The following is a 21,875-nucleotide window of genomic DNA, read 5'->3' on the forward strand; positions in this document are numbered from 1 at the left end:
TTATTACTACGCATCAGCTGGAACGATATATGTATAAAGAAAAAAATTAAAAAATGTTCTTTAAGGTTCTTAATTCCACGTCTTTATTGTCAACGTAAGGCCATTTTTAATAAGAAAGTTTAGATAACTACATTAAAGGGTAATTATATTGCGGAATGATTTCTTATTTTAAGAAGTTGCAAGGCACTTCCGGTTTATATATTACACGTTTGACAAGTGAGAGAAGAATGATTTCTTGCATAATTAAAATGTTTGACGATGTCAACTTGCAAAGATGAAGACGAAAATAGTTTAGAAACCGGCGATCTTGGTCTTGGATTTGGGTTAAAACCAGGATCTCTTCCCATCTTAGATGCATTGCGTACAAATAAAATTGATAGTAGAAAGCACCAAAAGGAAACTATAGATTTTTCAGCAATAGCAGCTAAACCATTGGTCCCAACAAACCAGAGTCAATATTCAAGAATTGAAAAACTGCGTGGTAAAAACAGAATTTCAAAAGTCGACATTGGTGGAAAAAGAAGTTCCTGTCCAAATACTAGTAAAATGAATTTTGGAAAGAATCAGGAGGAAGATTGTACAACAGAAGTAAAAGGTCTATAATTATTACAGATTATTGTTGTTCACTTGAGTATTCAAACCAATTAATATTAATCAATTAACGTAATATTTCTCGTTGGATGACATGGGATCATTAACTTCAGCATCCTGATTCACATTTTAAAAAATATGCTTTACTGTGTGACCATTTGGTTTACACGGTTTACACTTGTAACTTGATCCGCTTCTTCGAACTTCAAACCACATGAGACACAGTCTAGACTGTGACATCACATGATGTTGTATGTTTGTTATATTTCCAGAATGGAGGCTAAATAGTGCAATTTTTTAACCAAAGGCATTGTAGAACAGATACAATTATTTTTTGTTTCTTTTAACCTCTCTAAAAGAACTAAATCTTCATCATAATTACAGGACTGTTATATTTGCGGAAATTGCTATTATCACATGAAATCATGGCAGCAAAAGAATTCTGGAAAGGTTTCACACAAAAATTTGCCTGACAAATGTGCAGATTTCATTTCAATTTTTCTATGTTCTTGCACATTAGCCTATATTCAGTGCTTGCTATGACATGTTACAACACTGAATGCTGTTGTTGTTTTACTGAAGTGTCAGAAATACTTCAAATATTTTTTTCTTGTCTGTAGCTCAAATAAATATGTATTCTTGTTTCCTAAATTGTAATATTTCATTTTAGAAACTCCCACAGTAAATAGAGATGACTTTTTGAAAAAGTTAATGGAAGCTGAGCAGGTAATTTGGTCTGGAGATAATATGCTCTACTGACCAAAGACTATAGAAAAGCTTACAATGTATGTGATGGTAAAATGTCTGTTGTTCATCCATCTGTTTGTATGTATAATCAATATTTCAAAATGCTACTCCTCTTACAGTTTTGGTCCAATTTCAATAAAACTTTGCATATAAGTTGTAGTCCATAATTCTATTTGTCATTTTTGTTTTATTTCAATGAATGATACTGTCAAGGATGCTAAAATACAAATTTCTTTGGAATTTCCTCAAAAGCCTTTTCCTCCTACAGGTTTTGCACATTTAAATTCAATAAAACTTTGTATGTTTTAAGTTCAAGTGCAACCTTTCTCCTCCAATATTATAAGCAAACCAGATGAGCTGCAACTTCAATAGACTTTTGGTTTTTAATTGAAACAAAATCACAGACTTTTTTATTTAAGACTTAAGCTACAAAAGAGATACAATTTTAATGGAGGGTTGGAGGTTATTGTACTATTATATACAGGGGATTCAAAAGAGATTAGAGTTTTGTTTTGTTTTGGGTTTTTTTTCCTGAACATGACATGTACATAATATATTGACACCATATATTTTTTCTGTCTCTCAGGAAGTTGAAGAGCTTAAAACAGAACTAGAAGTTTATGAAAAGAGACTGGAATCCAAGTACAGAGCTATCGCAATCTTGAGGAAACAGGTTCATTTTGCTTTACTCAAAGTTACAATTAAATTGTTCTTTTTTTGTTTTTGTTTTTGTTTTTTTTTTGTTAAGTAGGTAAATTTATCAGATCTGTCATTTATTCTTGTGAGATATATGTATAGATGTGTTTATTGTCAGTTTATCCTCTCTACTAGATTTATTCAAGTGAAGAGAGTATTGATGCTTGTGAAAAGAAAAGCAGGCAGTATGAAGAGACCCTAGAAAGAGTGAGTTGTATTTGACTATATGACAGATAATGATGTAAGGTAAAACAGTATCATGAAGAAACAGGAAGATGGCAGACCTGAGATATTTAAATTCAAAATATTGTCATGGATCCTTAATATTCAACACATCAGTGTTTGAGATATTCAAATATAGATGTACATGTATTTAAAGTCAGATGTTGTGTCTTTATTACTTTGTAATAGAGTCATTACCTGCATGCCAATGCTAAAATGAAAATAAAATCTAAAATTCATATATCAATGTAATTTAGGAAGTGAACACACTAAATTTCGAGTTGGGAAAAAGGGAGACAACTTTTGAAAATAGTCAGCAGATGTGGGCAGTAAGATTTGACAGGTTGGTAAGAAAATTAATGTGTGAATGAATTGATGTGATTAGTGTGTCCCAGCTAAAGTGACTTTTTCTGTCTTTATGCATGTATGCATCTGATTGTAAACTGTAGGAAAAACTAATAGATTATGTTTAATTGTTTTTTTTTAGTATTTGTAAAGAGAATGTCTCTTTAACAGCTGAACTTGATCACAAATCTTTAGAATTGAGGGAAATAAAGGCTCAAAAAATGGGTAAGAAATTATGTTTCACAAAGTTACTGTATACAGGGTTATTATTGCACTATCACACTTGCAAACAATTTCTCCCCTTTTCAATTCACCTAGACTTAACTTAAGTGAAAAAAGAGATAATAAGGCACTGTTGAATTTGTCCCACTTTCAGTTAGCCCACTGACAAGGAGGGTAAAGGGATGAAAATAAAACATGGGTGAACTTTTCTTTGTATACTGTATGAGTTCATACTTGTACAGTCAAACCTCGTAATCTTGAACTCAATTGGACCGAGAAAAAAACAGAGAGAAATCCAAGGGTTCAAGATATTCAGGGTAAAATACTTAAAGAATAAGGGGTTGGGACTTCCTAATCACTTTGACATATCCATGGTATTCAAGATGTCAGTGTTTGAGATACTGAAGTTCACCTGTTTATATTTACATTTCCAATAAATTTCCCCTATGATTCTTTACAAAATAGAGTACAGTTCATTTTCTCATGAACTACCATGAATGGGCATGAATATCTCCATTGTTACGTCATAATACCTTACTTGACGTCAAAACTATAGTGCAAACTGTTTTGCTTTAAAAATGACAAATCATCAGAAAAATAATGTAAATATAAGAAATGAATTTAATTTTTGAAAATTCATGAGGTACATGAACTGCAACGATTCACGCCGGCATAGTTATCATGAAGCGCTAAAGCGCTTCATGAAGTATGCCGACGTGAAGCGTCGTATTTCATGTCCTCATGAATCTTCAAAAATTAAATTCATTTCTTAAATAAAATGCTTCATTCTGAATCTTTTTCCTTTCTGTTTGAAGCATTGAGCAGAGAGCGTGATGAGTTGTTGGCCTTATTAGACGTGAAGGAGAGAGGACGTTATATGAGGTCACGCAGCATGTCAGATGATGAGGCTTACAGCGAGTATAGCTCTACTGAGGTCTGTAAATGACCTTTATCCTGTGTTTGATAACTTATAGATGTAATATATCAATTTTATTGAATGTTTGATAACTTATAGATGTAATATATCAATTTTATTGAATGTTTGATAATTTATAGATGTAATATATCAATTTTATGGAGACGAATCTTAACAAATTTTAGATTTTGTAAATCCATGCATAGTAACCAAGGAAGTGGATGGTTCATCTTTTTGAGAATTTTCATTTTCAATTCTAACATTTAAAGATGAATCATTTTCTTCAGCTGGCAGTTCTAGGAGCTTGTAAATGTAGAGTTACCTCCCCTGAGCCCTGCGGTTGTGCACACGCTGCTGCAGCCTTGAGAAGAGAACTGTGTAAACTAAAGGAACAGGTAAACATTGAATACAGACACTATCAAACTGTATAACAGCAAACATTGAATACAGACACTATCAAACTGTATAACAACAAACATTGAATACAGACACTGTCAAACTGTATAACAACAAACATTGAATACAGACTGTGTCAAAGTATATAACAACAAACATTGAATACAGACTCTGTCAAACTGTATAACAACAAACATTGAATACAGACTCTGTCAAACTGTATAACAAACACTGAATACAGACACTGTCAAACTGTATAATAACAAACATTGAATACAGACACTGTCAAACTGTATAACAGCAAACATTGAATACAGACACTGTCAAACTGTATAACAACAAACATTGAATACAGACACTATCAAACTGTATAACAACAAACATTGAATACAGACACTATCAAACTGTATAACAACAAACATTGAATACAGACACTGTCAAACTGTATAACAACAAACATTGAATACAGACTCTGTCAAACTGTATAACAACAAACATTGAATACAGACTCTGTCAAACTGTATAACAACAAACATTGAATACAGACTCTGTCAAACTGTATAACAAACACTGAATACAGACACTGTCAAACTGTATAATAACAAACATTGAATACAGACACTGTCAAACTGTATAATACAGACACTGTCAAACTGTATAACAACAAACATTGAATACAGACACTGTCAAACTGTATAATACAGACACTGTCAAACTGTATAACAACAAACATTGAATACAGACTCTGTCAAACTGTATAACAACAAACATTAATTTAAACATATTTTATTGAGTAATTCAATAAGGATTGGGCAACAGGCAAGGCCTATGCACACCCTCTCCTTGTATAATAGGTCAAGACATAGACATTGAATAATAATACTTGAACATGGTAATAAACTTGCTAATAATACAAAATAAAGATTCATAATCAAGTATTATTCATCAGTATCATAAAAAAAGAATGATAACCCCCTAATTGTATACAAATTATTTACATACTGTTCCAGCTTTCATATGAATATTGTAAAAATAATATATATATATATACATTCAACAGAGTATTTAATATTATAGTGTACTCAACTAAGTCTCTTAGTAGATTTTATAAATTCATGTACATATGAAAATATTTTACAATTTGTTTGATAGGAATATTGACTTTTGCCTCTTAACAGAGTGTCGAGTTCAAAGACAACATCAATATCATTTAATTTTTTTACCAGTAAATTTCTTTGAACAATATATGATGGACATTTGATAAAGTAATGTTCAGTATCCTCTGTATAAAATCCACATTTTTGACATGATGGTACGTCTGATAAAAAATGATTTTTTAAATGTGCATTGAGATTGCTAGCATTGTTTCGCAACTGACAATGTAAGATATTCTCTTTTCTATTACCAAAGTTAAAGTACCTACATGGTTTATTAGTTACTCCCCAACTTTTAAGCTTTGCTTTAAAGATAGATAATGATGAAGAGTTTTTGATATCCTCACTAAGACTATTCCAAAGTTTTATAGTTGAGGGAATAAAACTATTATAGTAAGACATTGTTTTACAAACTGGTATACACAAGTTATTACATCCAGACCTTAGGTTGTATGCATGTGGAACTGGAAAAAAAGGTTGAATCAATTCATACAAATAATCAGGTGCAGAACCATTAATCATTTTATACATCAATATAAGTTTGTGTTTTTCTCTTCTAAGATATAATGGTTCCCATCCTAGTTCATCATACAAGCAAGTTCTGGAAGAATTAACTCTTAGTCCAGTAATAATTCTGGCAGCTTCTATCTGAACTTTTTCAAGCAATTCTGCATTACTTTGGGTACAATTATCCCACACAATATCTGCATATTCTAAAATTGGTCTTATGAAAGCAAAATAAATTTTTATTAGTGAATTTCTATCTATACTATGTTTCAATAACCTAAGTATATTCAATCTTTTACATGCCTTTTCATATATATTAGACATATGATTATTCCAAGAACCATCTGCCTGAAATTGTATCCCTATGACAACAAACATTGAATACAGACACTGTCAAACTGTATAATACAGACACTGTCAAACTGTATAACAACAAACATTGAATACAGACACTGTCAAACTGTATAATACAGACACTGTCAAACTGTATAACAACAAACATTGAATACAGACTCTGTCAAACTGTATAACAACAAACATTGAATACAGACACTGTCAAACTGTATAATACAGACACTGTCAAACTGTATAACAACGAACATTGAATACAGACACTGTCAAACTGTATAATACAGACACTGTCAAACTGTATAACAACAAACATTGAATACAGACTCTGTCAAACTGTATAACAACAAACATTGAATACGGACACTGTCAAACTGTATAATACAGACACTGTCAAACTGTATAACAACAAACATTGAATACAGACTCTGTCAAACTGAATAACAGCAAACATTGAATACAGACACTGTCAAACTGTATAATACAGACACTGTCAAACTGTATAACAACAAACATTAAATACAGACACTGTAAAACTGAATAGCAACAAACATTGGATACAGACCCTATCAAACTGAATAACAACAAACATTGAATACAGACCCTATCAAACTGAATAACAGCAAACATTGAATACAGACCCTGTCAAACTGAATAACAGCAAACATTGAATACAGACCCTGTCAAACTGAACAACAACAAACTTTGAATACAGACACTGTCAAACTGAATAACAACAAACATTGAATACAGACACTGTCAAACTGTATAACAGCAAACATTGAATACAGACACTGTCAAACTGAATAACAGCGAACATTGAATACAGACTCTGTCAAACTGTATAACAACAAACATTGAATACAGACACTGTCAAACTGAATAACAACAAACATTGAATACAGACACTGTCAAACTGAATAACAACAAACATTGAATACAGACACTGTCAAACTGAATAACAGCGAACATCGAATACAGACTCTGTCAAACTGTATAACAACAAACATTGAGTACAGACACTGTCAAACTGTATAACAACAAACATTGAATACAGACACTGTCAAACTGTATAACAACAAATGTTGAATACAGACCCTGTCAAACTGAATAACAGCAAACATTGAATACAGACACTGTCAAACTGAACAATCATTTTGAGAGTATTGCATTAGCAATACTAGTCCCCTACCGGCAAGTGTAATCTGGTTCCCGCTAAAAATTGAAAATGCCATAATTCCGTCAAAAATCATTGAAGTGGAACGAAATGCAAACTTGATCTTTAAGTAATCAAGGTAAAGTCACATACCAAAAATCAGCTCAATATCTCCAAGCGTTTAGAAAAAATCGCGGAAAACCCTTAAAAATTGAAAAGATCATAATTCCGTCAAAAATCAATGAAGCGGAATGAAATGCAAACTTGATCTGTAACTCATTAAGATACACTCACATACCAAAAATCAGCTCAATATCTGCAAGCGTTTAGGAAAAAAGTGCAGAAAACCAAGTGGGACAGACTGACAGATAAACAGAGGGACAGACAGACAGACGGACAGACAGACCGACAGACGGACGGACAGACTTAGAGGAAACCTATAGTCCCCTCCGGTTTCACCGGTAGGGGACTAATAACAACAAACACTGAATACAGACTGTGTCAAACTGAATAACAACAAACATTGAATACAGACCCTGTCAAACTGTATAACAACAAACACTGAATACAGACTCTGTCAAACTGTATAACAACAAACACTGAATACAGACTCTGTCAAACTGAATAACAACAAACACTGAATACAGACACTGTCAAACTGAATAACAGCAAACATTGAATACAGACACTGTCAAACTGAATAACAGCGAACATTGAATACAGACACTGTCAAACTGAATAACAACAAACATTGAATACAGACACTGTCAAACTGAATAACAGCAAACATTGAATACAGACCCTGTCAAACTGAATAACAACAAACATTGAATACAGACTCTGTCAAACTGAATAACAGCAAACACTGAATACAGACACTGTCAAACTGAATAACAGCAAACATTGAATACAGACCCTGTCAAACTGAATAGCAACAAACATTGAATACAGACTCTGTCAAACTGAATAACAGCAAACACTGAATACAGACACTGTCAAACTGAATAACAACAAACACTTTTTGCTCAAAATAAAATGATTTGAAATGCTTTCAAAATACTAATCCACCTTCAGCTTGGTTTTAGATTAACAAAAATTTGAGGAGATTTCTTTTATTCAGTATCTATTTTACTTATTTATCTCAGTTTGGTAGTATTATCTGATAGATATCTTGTGGTATCATCTTCTTTGTGAAAACATTCAATAATTTAAAATAGAAGTAGGCACCACATGTTTGGCAGACATATTTTTTTTGTCCTTAATGTCAAGGGAAAATATAATGACCTTGACCTTGTTGCTAAAATTAGATGGTCAAATTTAACTTAATTGATACCATCAATTAGTTATATTGTTCTCTCGAATAGTTGAAAATTTCTTAAGATTTTTTAAATAAACAAAAAGAGAAGAATCTGTCCTTAAATACTATTTCTTTTGTAGTATGAAACTCAGTTAAAGAGAAGAGATGAAGCTGCGCAGACAGTAGATGCTTACAGGTCAGCATTCGAGGAACAGCTCTATAAAAACAAACAACTTATGTTACAGTTGGCTGAACTAGCAATTACTGGACCATCAAAATATGAAAAGGCAAAGGTCATTCTCAAAAATCTTATCCACCTTTTGAATGATGGTAAGTTTTTTTTTTTCTTCTTACACAAAATACAAGTAAATTCTATGTTTTAAATCAACCTGAGCTAAAGTCTTATTGAGCTTTTCTGATCAAAGAGTGTTCGGCATCTCTCTGTTTGTTTTATGTCCATTTTGTGACAGTAAACTTCCATTTTTCAACTTCTTTTCCAGAACCATTAGTTGATTTCAAACAAACTTGCCGAAAAGCATCTTTGGGTAAAGGAGATTTAAATTTGTTCATATAAGGAGTAGTACTCTCTTTCTAGGAGAGATATATAAGAAATAGAGAAAAATATATTGGTTCCATTTAAAATTTTTCTCTATCCACTTGGCCAGAAAAGCCAAAACTAACATGTATGTGAAAGCTTCTTTAAAGACTATGATATCAATTCTGTTCAAAGGATGTCCACATGACTAAAATGAGGTTCTACTCCTGACAAACCATTATACATGTATATACATATATTTTTTATGCCGCAACATGAATATGGCCGAGGCATACAGTGTTTGTCATGTCTGTCTTCCATCCTTCTGTTCTTCCATCACACCTTGGGTTTAGCTCAATTTCAAAGAAACTATTCAGGATATTTTTATCAAACTTTATATGCTAATACATATTGATGAGAGCTATTCAAGTGCATCAACTTTTTTTTTTTACCCTGACCTATCCTTTGACCTTGACCTAACTCTTTTAAATTAGTGATTATCTCAATTTCAAAGAAACTATTCATACACTGTTCATTACTTATGAACCCTGGGCAGGGCATTCATGTCCTATGGACAAGAGATGTGATTGGAGTAGATTGATATTGCTTTACCAATTATTTAGCTTTTGAAATAATTCTGAATTAAAATGACATATAATAGTATACATTATGGAAAAACATTGTAATTTTTTTTTTATCAGAAGACTACCTGTTTGAAATAATTACACGTTTGAGCTATAAGAATTATTTTTTTTATCAGATGACTACCTTTGTGAAATAACCAACCAGAGGCAGAATGTCTACAGTATTAATGGAAATTCAAAGCCCGGAAAGATAGAGGTGGACAGTCAGTCAGAACCAGTTATGACTGATAAAGACTTAGTTATGGCACTTACAGAGATAGTAAGTAATACCAAACTGCTTTTTACAATACAATCGAGACCCAGAATCTATGTTGAGTTTAAAACCTCATTTACTCAATAACTGTGAAAATTGAATTCTTATTTACATTTGAAAACTCACAGTTAATCAATGTGAACAACAAACTAAATTGCAGAAAAAAAGACTTAGGTTCTTTTGTAAAATTTAGGTCAATCCCTCCAACATGTTCATTTTAGTTCACAATATCAAAGTTTTAAAATTAAACTTTCCCGGAATACATAATAGAGTGGATTTGTGGTAATTATCAGGTAATTGCTACAGTAAAACTTGGTTTTAGCGAAGTACTGGGGACCTTTGAATTTGTTTTGCTATATACGTAATTCCTTATGTCCGTATAACGAATTCACAAATGTTTTCCTTTATGTGTGACTGCTGACTATGTTCAGGGAAGTATTAAATATCAAAAAATATCTTGGAGCACTAAACATTTTAGATAAATTTAATTTCAAACATAAATACTTATAAAAAAAAAAAAATAATGCCAATTCAATACTTTAAATTTTGGGATCTTAAAAAATCATTATAAGAGATGTATATTGCGTTCTTTTTTACTTTTACGGGATACAAAATCAATTCACTATATCTGTAAATTCATTATATCCGTGTTCGTTATAACCGTAGAATTTTTCATTGATTTGCTAAGAATTTTTCTGGGGATCTTGGAAAACTTCATTTGATTCATACATTCGCTATATCCGTGTTCGTAGTAAACAAGTTTTACTGTATATCTTAATTACTTCCTTGTTAATGGCAGAGAAAGAAACTTTTCGGGGGGGGGGGGGGGGGGGGGGGGGGGGAAGGGGGGTATCCTGGGAAAATAGAATTAATTGCAAGATATTGTTGTACATGTGCATGAATGAATTTCCATGATTTTGTAGTTTCCACTGAAATGAAGGTTTACTTTTTTAGTTACACCAAAGAAATGAAGCATTCGCCCACAAGAAGCTTGCTGCTCAGGTGCTGAGTGACCGAGTAAAAGAACTGGAGACTCAGCTCAGTAATTATCAGGGGGAGGAACATGAAGAAACATTTTCCTGATCATTGAAAGTCAGAGATACAGAGCTAATTTCGCTGAAAAGATTAAGGTTCATTTATTTTAAGGCACCAGTGTGAAGGTCAACAAACAAGATGTTTGAAAGGGGGGGTCGTTTTTTTTTTTTCAACTAGAAAGTCGAAAGACTTGTACATGTATATGCACATACATGTATATCATGCAGTTATATTTTTCTTAGTAAAAAGTTTTGAAGGAGATTGATAAGAGGAAAATTGCCCATTTTTTTCTCTCACTGAACCAAGAAACCAGTCTTACGTTCCAGAAGTTCCGGTTGGGTGATATTCATAAAAAGTACCATACAAAGATCTCAGTTTCTCACTTTTACAGATACTTTGAATGCAGATACTTTTTGTCATTATATACATATAAAGAAGATGATGAAATAAAAATTATTCAGATAATGGCTTTTGCACATATTAAATTGCACATCCACTGAAAACAATAAGTTCAGTCAAAGTTCATATCACTTGTTAAAAGCATTGCACATAATATTTTAACATGGCTGTGTGCTTATGAAGTTTGCTGTGATATTGCATAACAAATTTAAATTTGACATTTGACAGTTTTGAAATGGTGCAATTTATTTTTCATGGAAATTGTGTAGAATGACACATAAAAGTTACAATCCAGACCTTGGGTCATGCATAGTAAAACCTGATAGAAAGAAAAGAGATAGTTTTTATGAATATACATGTACGGTTGAATTTTGTTATCTCAAACAACAATAATTTGAATACTAGGGATATGTCGAAGTGAGATGGCAGTCCCAACCACTTATTCTTAATGTTTTTTTACCCCCGCTATTTTGAATTATTCAATATCTCTAAGTTAAATCTTGATCCCATTGAGTTTGAGAAAACCAGGTTTGACTGAAATGGTACATTTATCTGTTGTAAATGGTATGCATCAAATTGTTTCAAGGACAGTTAAATTACATGTATGTGTTGGTTTGTGCAGTATTTCATGAATCAAATTTGTTATAATAAGTACCACATATTTTGATATAAATCAAGCTTTTAAAAAAAAAAATTACATGTGAATATTTTATTTTCATTGTGTGCATTTCAATCATTATTTAAAAATCATGTATTTCATTATTTTTTTTTTAATATAAGAGTCCTATGTTTAAAAAGAAATCCTTTTTTTATTTTCTTTACCTGTATAAAACAATATATGGATATACATTTTATTAAAAATTCAGGCTTTTAAGTTTCTTGACATCATATTTAAGAATTCCAGAACAAATTTCATTATGCCATATGAATTGCAATATACATGTACATGTAAATGTACACATTTTTGTACTGTGTACATGATTTACTTTCTTATTTATATTAATGTCTTCCTTGCTGTGATATCACAGTGCCATTTATTTTAGTTCTCAAACATTCCTTGTCTGCATGCCTTGCCAGTGAAATATTTTATTGTAAATGTTGCTACCATTACCAATGGCATTCAGTTTTAAAGTATTGAGATACTGGGCTTTATTAGCTTAATTATATATGCATTTGAATGTTGTCTATTACATTCATTCACTTATTGTCTGTCCAGCATCTTATACTAATTTTTCAAAATATTACTTTTTCTGCAGTTTTTTATGCATATATGCATGTAAAATACAGTAAAAATGTAAATTACATGAAGGGTATTAAATTCAATATCTAGTTTTGTTTAATATTATTTTGAATTATCTTTAAAATGATGTTATTAAACCATGTTTAGTAGACTACAAGTACATGAGCATTCAAAGTTTTATTTTTTAATGTTTTATTTTTGATGAACATTGTGTCCGACAATTTTTTCTAAACCATATGCATATGCCACTTTGTGATATAATTTTAAATGCAAATGGCAGTTCTAAATGTAAATGCATTGCTTTGCATAGTGAGGCCAAATTATAAGCAAAAATATTATTAGCATATTATTTTTAAGTCCCTATCTCATCAGTTATTTACATTTATATTTCCAGTGTATTTTCCCTGTTTTTAATGTTTTAAACAAGAAATTCTAAAGATGATTCGGCCAGATTGCAAAGTACATTATGTATTTTCGATTTGATAAGATGAAAACTTTCTCACTGTGATCACTCCTAAATTACACACTAAGTAAAAAAAATTAGACAAAAGCATTCTCCTGCAAATCTTATATATCAAGCCCTTTTTGAAATATTGTATCTGTATGTGTTAAATTATGAGGATGATTTAATACCAGGTATCATAATCACAAAATTGTTCATGCAGACCTCATGAGTAGATTAAAAAACTTAAATTCAAAGAAAGAAGTTGCTTTGCAATCTTGCCAAAAATCAATATTTAAAAAAAATTAAAAGTCCAACAAAAGAAGTGGAACTTGTTACACTTCTTATTGCAACTCTAGTGTGTATTCATCAAGTTTGAAATTTAATGTTTTGTTATTATCATGCATATGTACATTAATGTACATAAGATCCCATTAGATTTTAGTCCCTATTACTGGTGCCTATATTTCATATTGGGAAAATTTGTCACAAATTACTCATTGATAGATGCAATGTTGTAAAGTTTGATGTTGTTGTTTGTTTACGTGCAATACATATATCTTTGTTATTTATCTACATAGATATATATATATATATATATATATATATATATATATATATATATATATATATATATATATATATATATATCTATCTATCTATCTATACTCTAGATGAGTGCAGCACAGTGAAATCCCAAGTTTTACAGCCATTGTTTTGAAAAGGAATGTCCAGATATTCTAACAGATTTCAATCAATATTTTTACATAAATTCAGGTTTGCCATGAATTAAGCTTCAGTAAAGGGAATTTATTAACAAGGGGTAAGATGGAAGCATTTAGGAATCTCATTAACCTGGTGTCAGGGATTTAGTCTAGTCAGAGAATCTCAACAATTTAATAGTCTTTAGTGCAATTACTACTAAACACATCCATATATTAGACTGATGATTTAGTTACAAAACGTGGGTGTTACAACTTTTACCAAGACATAGTACATACTACTCAAAATAGGGTGGCTAAAAAGTGTTTGGGGTTCATAAAAACTTTTCATCAAAGATTTAACAAACAGTTTGAGAAAAACAAGAAAACCAAAACAAAAAAAAAGAAATGGCTCTCAAGTAGATTTAGGATCTCAAACCAATGGTTATGGTTCATGTACATTTTTTGTGAAGATTTTTTTATGTTAATGTTAATCTGTAATTGTTTTAAGTTACTAAATAAAACTTTTTGTATATACTAAATCGTTATTGTCTTATTTCACATCAATTTATCATATAATAAAATTTTATTCAGTGATGTGGAGGCTTAGAATTGTCGAATTTTATTAGTTTACTCACTTGAGTCCTTGTATTGTGTCAACCAAAGAGTAGGTCACAGTGACCTATTTTTTTGGAATTTCTAGGTTTTATCCAAATATTTAGGATACTAAGAGGCTTAGAATAGAAGTGAGGGGGTTGTATCATTTATCAGAAAAGCGATTCTAGGCCCTTGGGCCTCTTGTTGCTGTTTTTGTGGTAGAGTCAGATATGAAATTAGATGATCAGCAAACAAACAAAAATTTATTAATGAAATAGCTAAGGTAAGGTAGCTGTTCATGAATTTACATTTCAACAAAATATTTTGATCCCCATGAAAATCAATGAAACTGCATTTCTATATATAGCTTCTACTAGTTATAAGGAAGGAAGACATGGTTCCTATTATCTCTCCACCTTTTGGGGAGGAAATATTTTTTGGCTGTTCCTCTGTCATTCACAGAACAGAGACCCTTGATTGCAATGGATTCAACCTGTAGTGTGCTGTTGTCCTGACCTGTGGTAAAGAAGCATTTGTGCTTGAGTTTTATCTTAAGGTCAATGTTAATGGACAATAAAATGTTGAAAGTATGTCCAGAACTAAAGATTAAGCATCATTTTCTAATAGATAATGTAGTTGTAATAAACAGAAAAATCATGCATGTTTTTCAAATCAAGGTATGTAAGACATCACTTCCTGTCAAAATGTTTGGATGATAATCTTGTGATAGGCTAACCTAATGTTTTTCCTGCTCAGAGCTGGCTTCAACCATTGCAACCAAAGTTTACAGTGTTATTTGAGGTGTCTTTTGTGTCGTCACAATTGCCGCTGCATGTGCACTGACCCTTTGCTGAATATGGCTTCAAATCCAGTGAATATATATTGCTATCTTTGTATCTGTATGGAATTATATAGGGACTATAAAAAGATTATATAATAATATTTTATACTTACACATGTTAGGCATACAGTACCTACTTAGCTCAAGCATCAGTTGTTAAATCTAACAGATATTAACAAAAAAAGATCAAGCTCCAAGATTTATCAGTATTTATTGAAAAAAAAAATCTTACTGTTTTACATGTATGTACATGTATTTCATAAATAATGCAAATCACAATCTTTCAACAAAGTAAAAATTTCTCATACCACAACAACCCATTGTCTGTAATGCTGCAACAGCAAGTACCTGTACTATATTTATATGTACATGTATATAAGTCACAAAGTCTTCAATCTGTGTACACATCATATTTATAACATGTATTAATCCAAATTTAGGATACTGTAAATAACTTTTATTTTGAAGGATTCTATTTTTGAAAGGCAGTACCACTGGAAACATAATCTTCACATTTCATACAGCAATTAAGTACATGTATTACATTTTTCCCCTATTATATATTGACAAGAGTCTTATTTTCCCATGCACACAATTTTGTGAAAATAAAAAAATAAAATATTCTATACTATTAACTGTTTATCAACATTCTTCCTTCTAATGAGAAAACTGCAATATGCTTTATGTAGTTTGCAAAAATAAGTTGATAATTCAGGGGAATTTGCTGCAAAGTTTTGATTTATAAACACATTTTTTTAATAAGAGTGTTTACCTACAATTTGGAATTATTATCTCTGCAGCACTTAACAATAAAAATTAAATAATTTAAGCCCAGTTTTTCCCCTAACTATTTACAAGGACTATGCTAAAGAGATGAAAATCATGAAATAGTTTGAATTACTATCAAAATTAATTTACCAAGTGTATCATTTAAATCATGCTCAGCCAAACCTTTATCTTCAAATATACAGTGCCGATGACTTTCACCAAATATACAGTATAAACATTGAAGATTTTTAAATGCTGCCCTGATATCTTAAGACTAAAAAGAATGAATTTTTACCAAACTAAACTCACAGTGTCCTAATGGGACTGATACCTCCAACTGGGGTCCAATCAAATCATGTATATTCAGATGCACACCACAATGGCACATCCGGGCAAGTTTGGTTTGGATACCCCTGGAAATAAACTGGAAAATGGTCTAAGATGTGAGCTTACCCTAGAGCTGAACCTTGCATCTACAGATGGACAAGCAGATAGATAAACAGATGGACACAGTGATTCCAGTACCCCCCCCCCCCCATACCATTTCATAGTGGGGGTACAATAATTACCTAGTTATAAACATAACAAGCACCAAACATCTGCTTAAGGTGTATAAGACAATAATAAAACTATCAAAGATTTATATACAGTACAGTATACATAGAAGAACAAATCTTCACATAAATCAATTTCTGAGCTGTTTATCTTTACTCAGTCACACTAAAGATTACCAGTACAAATACACATATGCATGATATCATATGATCATGATACAAATATTCTCTAAATAGTCACAATAAATCTTATGATTAAAATGAAAATTTGACAACTCTGTTATTATTTCTTTGTTCTACAAATATTTTATTTTTTCTGAAGGATTACTCACAATATATTGTTATGTAATAGAAGTCTAAAAAAAAAATGTGACCTTATATTGCTTAGATACTTTTTGGAGAATTGGAAAAATTTTGTCTCAAGATATTTTGTGAAAAGGTACACAGGGCCTGGTTTTTCAACTGTGTGCTATATCAGTGATCTTAACGTACGCATTTTAACACTCTTGTTATTGGTTTTGCAAATTTTTTGTACCATGGTAGTTTATCTCTCAGAAGCCAAGGGTTTTGTTTCTTGTACACTGTATATTGGTTTCCTTAAACACACAAAATAATTTATAATGTAGCCATGATGTATTACTAGTTCAATGTTAAGTTTCCAGACTTGCGAGCTGCAGTTGTGGAGCAGTACACACATAGATGTAGATACAATAGTCAAAAAATGAAAATTTAAAAACAAAACTTGAAGTGAATATTAGTACAATAATAAATGGCGCATATAATGGCTGGGCTTTACCAATCTAATTAAAATTAGATCTTCAATCCACTTCCTCTTTCTTTTATGTTGACATAACAATAACAAGGAAGGGATTAAAAAAAACTTATTTTAATTACGTTATAGTTTTCCCTTTCCAAATCATTGTTTTTTGCACTATCAATTTCAATTGTCAAATTGCACAAATTTACATATCTGCTTTCAAGGTGTAATTAATTAAATAAATGAATACTGTAGATTACTAAATTTTCGTGACACCTTATTTTCACGAGATTGTTTGATATACATGTATAAGCGAAACAAAATTTTCATGAATTTTGGTTATTGCTCTATATAATCTTTAGTAGTAGAATTATACGCGAGAATGAAATTTTGTGTGCAGACGGTCTCACATAATTATATGAAAATAAAGTTCTCACGAATAAATAGTGATTTATAGAATCTAATTCTAATCTAAATAATGTTAATCACTGGCAGTCAGGAACCACTGATATTTTGTGAAAAACCGAAATTTACACTTGCACATGGTTGTTATTCTTCAATGCAAACATGACTTCTATTACAGGGATATGGAACTAAAAAAATAATATATGGAATAACATTTACACCAAAAACTCTTTCACAAAAAATAAGCCTAATTCATGATATTCCATCACATAAATTTTTAAATTCATTGCATTGTAGTACCTAACGTACCTGCATACAAATAAATAAATTATCTTGGTGAAATTAAATAATTTATCCACGTGGAAAATTAGCAAATATCTCAGCCATCAAAACCCACCACTCACTGGTCCATAAACATATTGTGGCCATGCATCTGAATAAATGGAATCAAAGAGGTTGGAACCTCAGTTTGGAATGGTATATTGTTCTTCATGATGACCTCAGAGGCCAGACACTGAAGACTTCTGTACTGGAGAGGAAAGACGGGCAATCCCGCTGTTTGTATCAAAGTCAGTGCACTCTGCCCATCACCGTTATAAACATCCACATGGGCCCCATTTCCAAGGAGACAGGCTAAGATCCCTTCATTCTGGAGCTCAGAGTACGTCAGGAACTTGATGCTGTTATGTAGTGCTGTGTTACGTTTGTGATCCACTGCATTGATATCAGCTCCACAGTCTATCAATATCTGTACCACAGCAAGAGAAGGAAATGGTGAGAAAAACTCTTCACTGGTCAAGGAAATTTTTGGATCCACAGATAGATGAAGCAGGCTCTCTCCCTCCTGACCCCGGGGGTTAGCAGACACCAGCTGGTGTACAATCCTCTTGAAGTTAAAACTTTCCTCCTCTGACTGAGGAAGCTGGGAAATCAAGTGAATCATATGGAGTGACAGCTGCAGCAGAAGCTGAAAATCCTCCACTAGGTGGCTCTCACCATTAAACTGGTCCCCCTTCTGGATGGCCATTGCTAGTTGGCCATCAATTATCTGCTCAGTCAGTTTGGCAAATACATCCAAAGCATCAGAAAATCTTACCTAAAAATTAAAGCAAACATTACATTACTTGTAAAACTGTACACATCTTATACCGAAAAATTAAAGCATGTCATAAAATTTTTAAGTTAATTGCAATGCATACATGTTCATAGATATTACAGACATAAACAGTACCTTTTCCTCTGTTGCATTGGACTCTAGTTCTACTTGCATCTCCCAGAAGAGTTTCACCAAGGCTTGAACTGTAAACAAACACTCCTGTTTAAGAGGGTCTCCTTTACTATGCCTCAACATATAGGCATACATCCAGAGATCCACGCAGCGCTGATAGCGATGGCTGTCAGCATACACTGCTCCACGGTACATCAATCCAAATGTCGTGTCCTTGTGGTTTGGTCCAAGAATCCGTTCTCTTATCAACAAGGCCTGCATGTAAACATCATCCGCCTCAGTTATTTTTTCCAGTTCTTGCAAGGTTTGAGGTTCTCTTGCATGCTGATATGCATAGATGGTGCCGGCTGGGATCTCCTTGGTGATTATATTCTGTGAATCTAGGAATCTCAAAGTCATGGCCTTCTTCCATATCTCAATGGCACCAGAAATATCATGAATCTCGTCCACAAGATTTGCTCCCAGAAGCTCCAGTGAATGGATAGCATCTCGAGGGGTCTGCTCTGTATTGTCCAATATGTACCTCACTATATTTGTGTATCCCCTTAGTGCTGCCGTTTGCAAAGCATCATCTCCAAATACATTCTTAGCCTTATAGTCTGACCCGTACTTTAACAGAAGCTTCACTGTTTCCAGCTGATCCTCCCTTATAGCATAATGTAGAGCTAGATTACCAGAGTTATCACGAGCGTTCACATCAGCACCTTTCTTTATTAGGTATTCACACAGAAATGGGTCTTGAACAGAGTTAATCAAACATGTTCCACCATTGACATTTGGTTTGTGAAGGTCAGCTCCATGATCAACAAGGAATTTGACAATGGAGATGTTGGTCATGTAACAGGCTGATCTCACAGGGGTTGACTGAGTATCAGATGGGCTGTTGATTTCTGCATTATGCAACACTAATGTCTTCACAACCTCAAGATGGTTTGCAACAGCTGAACACCAGAGTGGCGTAACGACATGGCGGGAATGATCTTGTTCTACCTCATATATCCCACGCTGTTCAATGTCAGCATGGCATTCATCTAAGAGATAATTAACTATATGAACAAGTCCTTTCAGACAGGCAGTAAACAAAGGGGCATTACCCATGATTTTATGGGAAACAATCCTCCTTCGCTGGTCTTTGTTGAATTTGCGGATGGTTGCTTTCAGTTTATTTAGTTTGTCCTCCTGAATACAGTTATGAACAATGGAGGCATACCATGACACATCCACGTCATCCGTCCTCACTGACGTACAACTCGACATCATTTTCTTACTCTATTGTAAACATGAAAAGTCCTCCCTGAAATACAGAAAATAGTAGATTTCAATTCGTGGTATTTATAACACAAAATTAAAAGGCGAAGAAGTTTATGAATCAACTTTATAATCAAAATAATTTTCATTCTCTTCCAAAGAAAATGGTTACAACTTTTCTTTTTAAGTTTCTGATTACTTCAGCGTAAATTTACACATAAAATATCTGCAGAGGAAAGAATGAATAAAGATAACATTCCTCCAAATCTTAGACAGCTAACCAATTCAATGTAAAATGTGATTCCAGAAACTAATTCCAGTAACTAAATTCATGTAACTGCTAAATACTTCTCTGTTTCATGGTAATTAAAGGACTACCAGTAGTACAAATGGCATCTCCCCTGAAAATTTTAAAATATACCCATTTTTCTAATAGGAGAAAGGCAAAGAAAAAAAACTTTCCTTGGTCATAATTGTTCTCACAAGATGGCTAAATCAGTTGCAAGTTAACTCTGCTGTATCATCCACTGTACTTCTGACATTGTGAACATTTTTCAACAACTCTTTGACCCAATATTCAGGGTGTGTTTAAACGAAAACTAGCAATTCTTTTACAGACCACCTTGAAACTATCTGAACACCTTATTATCACAGCATACAATAGGATTTGATGTAGGCAGGGACCTATATACTAACGGGATAGGCAACACTCGCAAGTCTCGCGATACCTCATAAGTTGCGGGATTTCGTAAGTCAATTTTAATTAAATATATCTCTTTTCTCTTTTGCTATCAAATATTTCAGAATAAAATCTTAATTTATCTATCAAAAAATTATTCAAGATTTGTTATAAGCACCGTTTTTACTCATCTTAGAAGTAATTACGTTTATTTAAAAATCAGAGCGTGCCCCTGATCGGCCGTATTCAGGGCTAGACAAATAGCATTGCCCGACGCCCGGGACAACCAATTTTGTTTAGTGGGCAAGTTATTTGATAAGTGGTGCCTGCCCGCGGACAAGTGCTTTTTCTCATTTACAAAAAAATCATATACTCAATATGTCTTTTGTGTTACCACTATTGAATACTCGGTCGGAACTTCTCTAGAATTTACCCATGAATGTGTTGTTAAAATAAACACAAGTCGTAAAACATGACACCTTCCGATGTCGTCAAAAAAGTTGAATTGGATTTTAGACTTTTTTTAATTGACAAAATATTAAATTCATTCTGTGAATATAGACGTGCTACTGTTATTAAAATTGGTTGTTGATTGGCAATCACATAGTCATGAAGTCGATATCTCAATCGGCATGCAGTAGTGTTCACAGATTTGTCTCGTTTGTGGGTTTTTTGAGATCATCTTCACCTTTTTCATTAAATTTATTCAAAGAAAGTATATGGAGTATCTTATTGAAGAATTTTGAGGAGAATAGAATGAAACTTTGACTTTACCAATGCCCTGAAAATATCGAAAGAAATCTGGGAGAATTTAGTGATTTTAGATCTAGGTTGATTCCCGTGTAGTGTCTCAGTTGAGAAATAATTTAATGTTAATGATTTTGTTTAAATTAAGAAACAGGTCGGACAAGCATATTTTTTGGTAGGACAAGTAATTTTATGATGGTAACCT

The 21,875-nt window shown here is 32.4% G+C and overlaps 2 protein-coding genes across 2 annotated transcripts; one reads left to right on the forward strand and one right to left on the reverse strand.

Moving 5' to 3' along the window:
• The first annotated feature begins 188 nt into the window (after positions 1–188).
• Positions 189–12,238, forward strand: LOC133179226 (coiled-coil domain-containing protein 125-like). The gene is made up of 11 exons (XM_061314021.1): positions 189–595; positions 1,262–1,317; positions 1,925–2,011; positions 2,170–2,241; positions 2,514–2,599; positions 2,744–2,826; positions 3,639–3,757; positions 4,027–4,134; positions 8,738–8,927; positions 9,893–10,035; positions 10,984–12,238. Exons 1-11 carry the CDS (start codon positions 259–261, stop codon positions 11,110–11,112), a joined length of 1,410 nt encoding a protein of 469 aa, XP_061170005.1. The 5' UTR covers positions 189–258; the 3' UTR covers positions 11,113–12,238.
• A 3,240-nt stretch (positions 12,239–15,478) lies between these two features.
• Positions 15,479–20,286, reverse strand: LOC133191344 (protein fem-1 homolog C-like). The gene is made up of 2 exons (XM_061327095.1): positions 19,000–20,286; positions 15,479–18,864 (listed from the first exon to the last, which is right to left on the reverse strand). The coding sequence occupies exons 1-2, from the start codon at positions 20,254–20,256 to the stop codon at positions 18,169–18,171; spliced, it is 1,953 nt and encodes a 650-aa protein (XP_061183079.1). The 5' UTR covers positions 20,257–20,286; the 3' UTR covers positions 15,479–18,168.
• Between the last annotated feature and the right edge of the window lie 1,589 nt (positions 20,287–21,875).

Source organism: Saccostrea echinata, unplaced genomic scaffold (genome assembly GCF_033153115.1).
Source record: "Saccostrea echinata isolate AGI-Se365-2 ecotype Australia unplaced genomic scaffold, CSIRO_AGI_Sech_v1 ptg000001l, whole genome shotgun sequence".
In the NCBI taxonomy this organism is placed as follows: domain Eukaryota; kingdom Metazoa; phylum Mollusca; class Bivalvia; order Ostreida; family Ostreidae; genus Saccostrea; species Saccostrea echinata.

What these genes read in the sequence shown, in the direction of transcription:
- LOC133179226 (XM_061314021.1), top strand. Translation starts at nt 259, where the DNA reads ATGTCAACTTGCAAAGATGAAGACGAAAATAGTTTAGAAACCGGCGAT. An exon ending in TCGCAATCTTGAGGAAACAG is followed by an intron (nt 2,012 to 2,169) that starts GTTCATTTTGCT and finishes CCTCTCTACTAG; the next exon opens with ATTTATTCAAGTGAAGAGAG. An exon ending in ATGAAGAGACCCTAGAAAGA is followed by an intron (nt 2,242 to 2,513) that starts GTGAGTTGTATT and finishes AATGTAATTTAG; the next exon opens with GAAGTGAACACACTAAATTT.
- LOC133191344 (XM_061327095.1), bottom strand. Translation starts at nt 20,256, where the DNA reads ATGATGTCGAGTTGTACGTCAGTGAGGACGGATGACGTGGATGTGTCA. An exon ending in CCAATGCAACAGAGGAAAAG is followed by an intron (nt 18,865 to 18,999) that starts GTACTGTTTATG and finishes TTTAATTTTTAG; the next exon opens with GTAAGATTTTCTGATGCTTT.